The sequence below is a fragment of the Ammospiza nelsoni genome, chromosome 2, assembly GCF_027579445.1.
Source record: "Ammospiza nelsoni isolate bAmmNel1 chromosome 2, bAmmNel1.pri, whole genome shotgun sequence".
Taxonomy (NCBI): domain Eukaryota; kingdom Metazoa; phylum Chordata; class Aves; order Passeriformes; family Passerellidae; genus Ammospiza; species Ammospiza nelsoni.
The window spans coordinates 14,774,310-14,785,957 of NC_080634.1; the positions used below are offsets into that span (position 1 = coordinate 14,774,310).

At 39.9% G+C, this 11,648-nt stretch overlaps 1 protein-coding gene across 1 annotated transcript; it reads right to left on the bottom strand.

The window, feature by feature from the left end:
• Window positions 1-948: 948 nt before the first annotated feature.
• Window positions 949-11,074, bottom strand: MRPL39 (mitochondrial ribosomal protein L39). The gene is made up of 10 exons (XM_059465840.1): window positions 10,954-11,074; window positions 9,544-9,750; window positions 9,182-9,321; window positions 8,438-8,537; window positions 7,092-7,159; window positions 5,694-5,806; window positions 4,110-4,175; window positions 2,750-2,903; window positions 1,746-1,793; window positions 949-1,085 (listed from the first exon to the last, which is right to left on the bottom strand). The coding sequence occupies exons 1-10, from the start codon at window positions 10,994-10,996 to the stop codon at window positions 999-1,001; spliced, it is 1,026 nt and encodes a 341-aa protein (XP_059321823.1). The 5' UTR covers window positions 10,997-11,074; the 3' UTR covers window positions 949-998.
• Window positions 11,075-11,648: the final 574 nt, after the last annotated feature.

The following is an 11,648-nucleotide window of genomic DNA, read 5'->3' on the forward strand; positions in this document are numbered from 1 at the left end:
CCAGCAAGTTCAATTTAATGAAAATATACAGAATGTGTAAATGCATGTGTGTGCATTGAAGGTAAAGTGCAAATCAACAATCTTATTTAAAAAAAAATAAGCATCTGATACCATTATAAACAGTCCTCTGCAACATTAAGAAAGAGGAAAAAAACCCCATCCATTTTCCAAGTATCCTGAGAAGACATGGGCTATACCTAAATGTATTTTACTGAACCCTGCTCTCACAAAACAGTGGTGTCAAATGATTAGGAACCGTGTGATGCAGTTAATGGTAAAAATAATAATTGGTATGAAATTCAGAGAAAATATCTGCACTCACTTCAAAAAGTAATAAAAATTTCCTCTGGTATAATGAGAACAGTTCTAATTAGTTAGGGATGAAAATACAAAACATCAGAAAACATCATCTAACAAAACCCCCTTGCAAAATTTAACTGAAGTTACCATGTTTAGATATCAAATGAAGAAAATGCATAATAAATCTCAGTACACTGGAGATCCAAGTAATGAACTAAATTCTTGGCATGATTCTGGAAAATTATCTTTAACAGCACTTGTGCAGCAGAAAGAAATCATTAAACTCCAAGAACTTTCTGGCTTCTACATTCTACTATTTTTGTATTGGCAAAGCAATGGCAATTATACCTTTACATAATTTTAAGGGTATCTTTTTAAGATACTATTTGTCTCAACTTTCAGTTGCAGTAGGCAACAACATATGGATGGACACATGCAATTACTGTTGTCAAGGTAAGGACAGGGGCAACTTGCAAGTTACTGCAGATAAAAAATTAACTTCCCTCCACCCGCCCTTTTTTTCTTTAAGGAAACCTTTAAAGGGGACTGAAACATTTTGTGTATACCGGTGTCTATACTTATCTATGATTTATGTCACAGAATTCAAATTAATTACCCAAGATATTTTTGTAAGAGGCACAAAACAAGTCATGTAAAAATACACAGTTTATTATGTACATTTAGAGGTTCAACCTAATTTAAACTGATACATGTTTTCCTTCTTTAGTTCCATCTTTTGCCTCAAGACATTGTTCTGCTGTTTCCAAATATTCTTCTTCAGTGACCTGCAGAAAGATATCAATTTTGTTTCAATTTTAAAAATTATTTCACTCTCCAGGATTTTCTCCTGAAAATCCTCCCCTCATACTGTCATTGTAACAAGAAAGGACAATCTACAAAGACTATTATCTCCAAAATTAAACAACCTGAAGAACAAGAATATTCAAACTAAGTGCAGGGAAGATGCCATGGGGCAGGCTCAGAATATATCCAAGGCTATCAAGTTTCAGAAGACATGAAGTACTTTTTTATCCGTCTCTTGCCAAACAAGTAAGTAAAATTATTGATTGAAAGGCTCTACAACAGCTGCTCTTTAATTCTTACAAAGACTTCCTACATTTAAATATGTCTTGATTGTGGTTATTTGGTCATATATATTGGTGGGTTATAATATCTTTATATTTACCTTCAGGTATTTTTAATTGGACAAATCATATCAAATAGTATATGTTTTTTAAATGGCACAATGCTTTTTAATAACAGACCTCAGAAACAGTGCTACCACATTCTCTATTAAACAAGCCATTAGATTTCTGATTTCTATTCCCCTGTGAATATTTCCATTCCCAAAGATCTGTTCTTGAGTATATAATCATTCAAAGTGTCCTCTATCAGAGCATACCTTTGTATTTGGTAACCTGTACTTCACCTCTAGTGAGACTTACCAGCCTCTTTGATCTTTCCAGCAGCTTGTGCCACACAGTGTGGTGAGCCTGTGTGAAATGCCATTAAATGATGTTAGCAGAGGTAAAAAATAATCTAATCATAGAATAGATTTGACAAAGGTACAGAAATGTCACCACAAAAGCATAATAATGCCCAGTTCAAATGTTCTGTTTTAACAACTTAAAAACTTGGTGTCCAATTTTCCCATATCCATGTGGGAGACTTGAATAAATGTCTGCCCATCACATGCCCCATCCCTGAAGTGTTCATGGCCAGGTTGAATGGAGCTCTGAGCAACCCAGTCCATGGAAGGGGAATTGGAACTGTATGAACCTTAAGATCCCTTCTAACCCAAACCATTTTATGGTTCTATGATTCATCCGCTGTGTGGAATCCTTGAGGAATTAACTGCCAAAAAAGGGAATTATGCTGAGGAAGGGAACACAGAGATCAGCTGAGGAACTCTTGAAAACCTTCTCCAACTAAGACAATAGTACATGTGCTAGATAACAAGGTCAAAATCACCTTAGTCAACACAAAGGGGAATAAAGACTCCTGCCTCCATCTTCAGTTCTTTATTTAAGCTCATTAGAACTTGGACATTTTTTGTTGTTGCTACTTTTTACTTTGGTGTCATGAAATTCTTCTGCTCTTTTAAGCACTGTCAGTGGCCTAGATGTCAGAAGACTGGCATGCACAACTTAGGTAAGCAGAATGAAATATCCATGCAGGAATTATAAAACTGAAACAACACCTTCCATACTGAAAAATAACATCACGTGCCCTCTCATGCAAACTTTTCTAGTTCTGACTGCACATCCACAACTGCTTCAGGAAAATGAACCCCAAATATCCAACACAGTAACCATCAGGGGCCCTCCCTTTCTATGGCTCTCAACTATGAATTCCCTTCAGCTACCAACACAGCACCTAACAAAAATGGAAACACAGGTAAAATGCTCTAATTTAAAGAAGGGAAACCCGTGCAAAATGGATCACTTACCTTCAAATGAACTGGCAAGGACACACCCTGGAATCTCCTTATCAATTCAGACTGGTCAGTCTGAAGATTATGGGCTGCTGTTATCTCATACTGGAAACAGAAACTTGTCCTTGGAATATGAGGACCTTCACTGACATCTACAAAGTCACCAAACCTGGGGGGACAAAAAAACCCCAGTTTATATGCCAAATATATTTGGAGCAAAATACAAGGAGATTAGGTTTTATTTTGATTAGCAAACTCCTATCAACAGAAATAAAATCCATACAAAATCCCAAACCAAACCTAAACAAATCTCTAGCTCAGCATTTTGAAGTTTCCTAAACCAAAAGTACAAGTCACACAATTTCCTTAAATGAACTTAGAAAATTTAAACCTCAAGTCTGGGAAAGGATGTTAGGTTTAAAAAGTCTTTGATGCCATGTTGGCTCTAAAACTGGGATAACTGTCATTCACCAGAAAAAGATTTGTCTCCAAGATCACCTGTTTTCCACAATACAGTGTTACAACCTGCACAGTTATTTCCCTTTACAGTTCTTGGAAAACTGCAAATCAATTAAGAAAAGAGAGACAGCATAGTACAGCAAAGAAATACTGAGAATGAACCTCTCTCAGAAAGCAATAGGTAAGCCCATTTTCCCCTTTATTGAGCAAATCAGAGTGGGAGGAAGGAAAGAATGACACAACATTGTTCTAAAATTTCAAGAACCACCACTGCAAAGACATCTGTTCCTTTAGATAGATGATGCTCCTTAAGATAGAACAAAAACAAATTAGGAACTCTTTACACATCTACACAACTGAATATCCTACAATAGCCTAAGACAGAGAATGGCCTGAGATGCAGGCAATTAACCTGCCTCCAGACTAAGAACTCTGTACCTTACACTGTATCCCCATGATGCTGTTCTATTCTCATCTCCACCACTATAAAGAAGTAGATTGCAAGTTAGGAAGATCTTGACAACTTTGAAAGAAAAATCCATTATACAATGCTAACTCTTGTTTTCAAACCAGTATTTGGTTTGTATTTTATTCAGCATCTCAAGCTCTAGAGATTTATTTTGTTTTCAAATATAAGCACAGAAAACAGTAAAACTTCTCTGGCACTTGCCACCCTTAACATAACAAGAAATAGAAACGTAGTATCACAAAGTATCACAAAATAATGGTTACATTAAAAAAACCAAGCAAACAAACCACACCACCTGAAGATAGACCACAGACAGTAATGAATACAAGTGATCTTTAAATTTAAAACCATCCCAAGTAACTTGCTCTTCTCACTTGCAGAGAGTACCTGCAATATACTCAAATGTTCCAGCAAATCATTACAGAATGGGAGTTCAGTTTTGCTTACCTATGCAATGGTACAATTCCTTCCATATTCTGAGCAGCTTTTCTTTCTATCATCTCCATTTTGTATCTGGACAAGAAAAAAAATTATTTTAAAAATCCTCACTTTTAACACTTTGCTCTTATAAGAGCACTTCAGAAACTAGTTTAATTCATTTAAAATTCCTAAAAATCATGCTTGTATTTATGTGAGCTTTGAGACTGGTTTAAATTCCTAATGAGAACACATATTGACATGCTTTCATTAACAGACCTGTTAGTTAACCTCAGTTCATGGAAAAATTACAGAGATTTTACTGAGCACTACTGAAAGGCACCTCAAAAATAGTGCAATCATCAGGCACTGCCAACATGGGATCCTGAGACAGGATGTTTGGGACTGGTTTAATGCTGGGAGGTGGTTCAAACTGGACACTAGGAAGCATTTCCTTAGGAGATAAGTGTTCAAACACTGAACAGGCTTCTTGGAGAGGTGGTCAGTGCCCCAAGCCTGTCACTGATTAAGGAGCATCTGGGCAATGCCTTTAATAACTTGGTGTAACTTGTCAGCCCCACATGAGTCAGGCAGCTGAACCAGGGGGTTGTTTTAAGTCCCTTCCTATTGAAACATCTATTCCAGTCTATTCTGTGCATATTTTATAGGAGGGCCATGCTCCCACAGCAGTTTTATTCAGAAAGATACAATGGACCTACTACTACAAATAAGAGATTTCAGGTCACCTGTAAGAAAACACCATGACACCACTTAAACTGACTTAATGCAATGTGCAGCCCTTAATAGCTGGTTGCCTGCAATACAGGGTAGTGTTCTCTGGGCTTTCTATACACAAAATCTAAAGAGACCATCAAAAGTCAGCTCCCACCTGCTGTCAGTGCAGCCAACAAAGTGGAGATGATGATCCATATGTCACATTAAAATAACCTTCAGCATTAAGCTAAAAAAATTGCTGTTTTGCAACTTTAGCTTCATTGTAGTTTAAGTTTGGTTCACAAAATGATAAATTATTTCTCATTTTCCCCTACATGTCTCCAACGACCAAAAAGCTGAGGTATTTTTTTCAGCAAAGAAGATGGGAGGTTTTGAACAAACCTTTTTTGTATAGCACAGACCCATTTTTACCCATTTTATTGGGTAAAATACCCAAGTATTTTACCCATTTTCCCCTGCACAATTCAAAAACTGCATTTCATGAAATCTTCATTTGAAGATAACAGGACATGAAAAATATACATTTCTTTAAATATGGAAGCCTTGCAGAAAAAGCCACCATGTCAAGGCTAAGCACCAGAGTTTCAATTTAATAGTAGTGGAATCTTAAAGCTCACTAGTGAACAAAAGAAGTCTCAGTCTTTTCTCACAAAACTACGTCCAGTGAAGGTGCCTGGTGCTGGCCTCTGAAGACAACAACAAGAACTAAGTAAATTGGTGTGAGTAAGTTGGTGGGAAGGGAATGGAGGCAGGCTCATTCAGAGCAGTGGGAGAAGTACCTTCTTATTTCACATCTTATTTTAGATTTAAAAAACCAAGCAGAAATTTGACTTGATTTCTAATTGCCTCTTCGAAAGAAAGGAAAATTCAGACACCCACTTATTGTGCTGAAACATTTCACGTGCTACTTTTGCTTCAACATGCAGAGTTTCAAAGGGCAGGTCTTGATAGATTAGTTTTTTGGCATCCCTTGTAAAAGAACAGAAGTTGTCCTAATAAAAGAACAGAAAAACTGTAACCACCTTTTCACAGCTGTAGTAAACAGATAAAGCACAACAAACACTAAATATCAGTCAAAGCAACAAAGATCATTTACTATGAAACCTAAATACAGCAATTTTACTGTAGGAGTGTCTTATTATTATCATAATAGCACTACAGATCATCACTGTTTTAATGCACAGACTCAATGTCCAATCATTTCAATGAGAAATAGGCATTTTTCCATCAAAAACAATATATATTAATTAAACTGCCCATGTAGGCAGTAGGTAGTTTTGATAGTAGGTTTTCCCTACATGGTACTACACACACAGTCTTGCTACTGCTGAATACTCATCTATAACTCTTGTTTCCCAGAGTACAGTCTTCACTTATAAATAAGCTCTATTATGATAGATCAAAGTGAAAAAAATGTACTGAATATTTATTAAATAAAAATTTGTAACATTGCACCAGAATCTGTAGTTCTGTGTAATTCAGATTTAGTCATAAATAAGAAATTGTTATGAGGTGGAATTACATTTAAAATGTCATGTAGAAAATATTTCTAACTAAATTACTTCAGCCACAAGATCATATTGAACAAAAATTCTGCATTGTACCAATATTGCTTTGCTAGCCATACACCCCTCAGCTGGTTTTTGGGCACAAGAGCAAGAATGGGCCCCAGATGGGTAAAACATTTGTGATCACAAATGGTTCTGAGATTTAGAGCATTCAGATTATTAGATTTACTGCAGAGCATGAAACATAAGCAAGCCATTAAGGAAAGCTGCAGCTGAATGTGCTCACAGATTTTATTCAACAGCAAGCTGATTCTGCTGTAAACCACCAGAAAATATGCCTTATACACACTTTTATTTTCAGAAACTCTACTCACACAAAGACTGTGGCTGCATTTACATTACCAGGCAAGAGCAGCTGAGCAGGAACAGATCAGTACAGTAACAAATATGGCACTGAGGTCCCAATGGCCCCATCAACTGTTTCTGAACTTGTACTTCAGACTAGAATTTTCTCTAGCTCCACAGACCTAAAGCCTGAAAGCGTGTGGAAGACAGCATAAAGTTTATTTTTGTCTGAAAGGAAATTGAGAGCACTCTGCCATAGCACCAGTGTGTGGTAAATGCAGAGATCAGCTCCCAAAGACTACTCCAAATGTGCACTAACAAAAAGGGAAAAAAAGCTCTGCCTCTTCTCCCCTATCAAAAAACAACAACTGGACAAGGACACAAGCTCTGGAACTTTTGGGGTTTATGCCTGAAAAGTGCTTACGTTTGTTGGTTTCCAGTCATTCAGTTTATTGTCCAAAACCACATCATAACAGAAGGCTCCAGAGATCACTGCAATTCCAATCCAAAGACAAAAATATTCATGTTTGTAACAAAGTATGCATTTTACAATCATACCATTTTCTTACAACAAAATAAATTAGAAGAAAAACAGAATTACTTCTAGAAATTCATCACAAAAGTTTTCATCTGTGATTATACTATGAAATGACAGATTAACTTGTGTTGTTTTAGTTTCATTTCACTGAATGAGAAAGTAATTTGAAAGGAATTTTAATGCAACGTCAGTATAACAGAATCCAAATAAAAACAGGAAAAAATAAACTGCTTCACAAAACTGCATCTAACACTGCAGAAAAAAAACCAAAACCACTCACTTTAAAAATACTTCACCGTTTTTCCATTGTATGCCTCACACAATAAATGTGAGCTATTAAATTATAAAGAAGAATTTTTTGCATAGAGAAATCATACAATATTAGAGCTGTTTATCCATTACACAAGCAATGCACAAATTTCTGGCACAGGCAACACAAATTTATCTAACAGTTGTCAGAACACTCTTTTGTGTATATTGAGTTATGGCCTTTTAGAAATCAAATCTATAAAACCAGTAAGATCACACTATTTCTATACATGCAGTATAATGATATAGCTGAGTATATCCAAGATTATTCCAAATTCTGGTAGAACTGAAATATTTACCTGTACTTACCAATCACAAAAAATGCTAAAATTGCTAAAAAGAGAAGCAGTTATAGCACCCTACATAACCAGCAACCAACCTTCTCATATATTAAATGCATTATTATGCAGGTTTTGTTATTGAAACAACCACTTCTATTGTGCATTTTCTCACTTTTCTAAATCTTAAATCAGGTCATGGATGAGCAGAAGTTGTTACTAAGCTTGTTTGTACCTCAGTAATCTTCCAATTTGGTGTAGACATTGTCATTTTTAGAAACTCAAGTGATGGACAAGGTTATGCAGTTATTAGAGCAAATTCCACAGAATTTGTCTCATTTGATGTCTCATCACATCTAGAAACTTTGCTCAAGTCACTTCACAATACAGAGGTTTAGTTACTAATTTCAGCCAGGAAATCCTAAGTGGAAACACAGTGGCCACACAGACCTATTTTCTGAACATTGATAACAACATTGTTTCCAAGTGTTGTTATTATAAATTAAAGGCAACTACAACAGCATGTAATACACATATCAATGCTAAGTACCATCAATCATTGGAAATAATTTTTTTCTAAGTTTGGTTCTTAAACACTCACTTGAGAAGCAGCATAAGACAATCAATATAAAACACTTTTATCACCTGGCACTTCTGGAGCTTTAACTAGGTTGACTGAGTATTCATCCTTGAATGCTCTCTTTAGCACACAGCCCATGATCATGGCACAGGAACGCCAATATGCCTGCAAAGAGAATTTCAGAACAGGAGTTTAATGCCTAGAAGCTAATTATTCAAAAAAAAAATCACCCAAAACTTAACTGGATGATGCACAAATCTAGCTGCCAAGCCAAGCATTCCACCCCTGAAGTGTTCAAGGCCAGGTTGGACAGGGCTATGAGCGACCTGGTCTAGTGGAAGGCATCCCTGCCCATAGCAGGGAGTGGAACTGGATGAGCTTCTAACGTCCCTTCCAACCCAAGCTTTTCCATGATTCTATGATTACTTTCTTTAGCATTTAAACTTCTGTTCAGAGATGATTCTCCAAACAGAATCTAATTTTTTAAAAAAACCTGCAATTAGAATGCAAGCCAGACGTAACCCTGGAGACATTTAAATCTGAAATCCCTGAATAATACAAGAGTTGAAAGGAAAGCCAACAATTCACCTAGCCCACACACTAGTCCAGCCAATGATAACCATGGTGCAGCCACCATTAAAAAGACATTAAAAATGTCTGAACTTTAATGACAACAAAGTTCAAGAAAGCAGACAAGCGTGGAACTGAAAGGTGCACACAGAATCATGGAGTCATAATTAGGGCCACCTGCAATGAGACAAGGTACAGAGAACCAGGGTCACCTACAATGGAACAAAATAATAACTTACCTTGTTTACTTCCTCTGGATCTTCATCTTTGAAGGTAAGGAACTGAATTTCACATGATTTGGTCAGGGGTCTGTACATGTCCCAGACTTCGCCATCCACAAAAGCCAGAACAGAGTTCTTGCAATGCCATTCACTTAAATCTAAAAAAAAATTAAAAACCCTAAAGTATTAGTTAGTTATTAACCATATTTTTCAGGATCAGCAGTTCAGACTGCTGCATTTCTAACAACTGCAAGTTTCATATTTGGAAATGACCTGGAAGGATGAACTGTGAAATAAACCTCCAAAAATTAACTGTTTCTATTTCAACTAGCAGCACTACGTTCACCACGAGAGGCTAATTCAGAAGTGCATCCACTTACGCATGGCACAGTTGTAGGGTGTGGACAGAGCCTTGTTCATGACAAACACAGTGCCAGGGTGTGGCTTCCCCGTGTATTTCACTTCAATCTTCTCAATCCGTGGGTGAAGGGACAATTGTCTCTCCTTCTCTTTGGTGAAGAGCTCATTTCGCATCCGAACCACCTCATCGGATGTCAGCCGAGAGACGGCCGGTGTGGAGATGTACCCTGGGCACAGGAGAGACACTGAGTAAGCAATAATCCCACAGCAAGCAGAGTGTGAGTCCAGCAGAGCATCCCTGTAATGAGGAAAGCCTGAGGGAACTGGGGCTGTTCAGCCTTGAGAAGGGATGAGTGAGAGGGAACCTCATCGGTGCCTGCAGGGAGGGGTCAGAGCAGGGACCAGGCTCTGCTCAGTGGTGCCCAGCAATGGGGCAAGAGGCCACAGTCAGAAAGAGATGCACAGAAGTTCCACATGAACATTAAGAACTTTCCTGTCCAGATCAAGCACTGGAACAGACTGCCCAGAGAGGAGTCTCCCTAACTGGAGATATTTCAGAACCACCTGGACGCAATCCTGTACCATGTACTCTGGGATGATCCTGCTTGAGCAGAGAGGTTGGACCAGATGACCCACTGTAGTCCATTCCAGTCTCAACCATTCTATAACCCATTCTGAGTTTTCAAAGCCTCTTTATAAGGTTTTGGTTTCTACAACACTACTGATTACCCACCTGTCTGTCTCAACATGTACAAGGTAGCACTTTTGGAGCTCCAGCATGCTGGGACCCTGCACTGCCTGCCCAAAATCACAACAGGAAACTCTGAGGCAACAACAGGGGTCAAAAAGATGATGAGGGGGTCTCAGGCATCTCTCTTGTGAGGAGGCACTGCAGGATCTGGGCCTGTTTGGTTTGGAGAGGAGAAGACTGAAAGGGAATCTCATTAATGCACATAAATATCTCAAAGGTGGGTGCCAAGAGTTTGGTGCCAGACTCCTTTCAGTGGTGACCAGCAATAAGACGACAAATAATGGCCATAAACTAAAACACAAGAAGTTTCACTGCAACACGAGGAAGGAATTCTTTCCATGGAGAGGGGCAGAGCACTGGAATAAGCTGCCCTGGGAGGGTGTGGAGTATCTCCCTGGGGACATTCCAAATCCACCTGGACACGTTCCTGTGTCACTTGCTCGTGGAGCGGTGTGGATGATCTCCAAAAGTCCCCTCCAGCCCTAACTACCCTGGGTTGTTGATCCTATGCAAAGGTTAATGTCGCTCCCTGGCTGCAAAGGCCCTTCCCTCAGACATGCCAACTCCCCAGCGGCCTAAAAAGGCCCCCTCAGCCCCTGAAAGCATGGCCGCAGAACGAGCCCGAGCTCGGCCTGCCTCCCTCCGGCACTCCCGGTTCCCGGCTCCGTGCTGCACTCACGTTTCGCGGCCCGCAGCCCGCGGGCGGCCCACGGCGCGGCCATGCTCCCGCAGCAGCCCCGGTGCCTCCTGCCCGGGCTCCGGCAGCAACAGCGGCCGCAGCCGCGCCGTTCCGCCGCTGTGCCGCCCGCGGCCGCCGGGAGGCGAGAGCCTCCTGGGCCCGGTGCCGCCGCCACAACTCCGAGCCACAGAGTGTATTGGGGCTTGGAAGGGACCCGCAGCGGTCGTCGGACAGTCTCATCCCGGTAGGTGAGAAGATGGCCCTGGCCTGGCCATTGGGAGCCCAGAGCCCCGGTGTGCTGGGCTCACCCAGAGCCCGTGGGCAGCAGGGCAGGGAGGGGATTCTGCCCCTCTGCCCCCTGTGCTGAGAGCCCACCTGCAGGGCTGCATCCAGCTCTGGGCTCCCAGCACAGCAAGGACAGGGACCTGCTGCAGCCAGCCCAGAGCAGGCACCGAGGGCATCAGAGGGATGGAGCAGCTCTGCTGGGAGGAAAGGCTGGGAGAGCTGGGACTGTTCAGCCTGGAACAGAGAAAGCTTTAGGGTGTCCTAGTTGTGGCCTTCCAGCACCTGAAAAAAACTTACAGAAAAGAGAGGCAAGACTGTTTACCAGAGCTTGTAGTGACAGAATGTGGAAAATGCATGTATTTTATGATTGGCTTTTCGCAAATATTAAAATGAATATGTGTTGTGTTAGA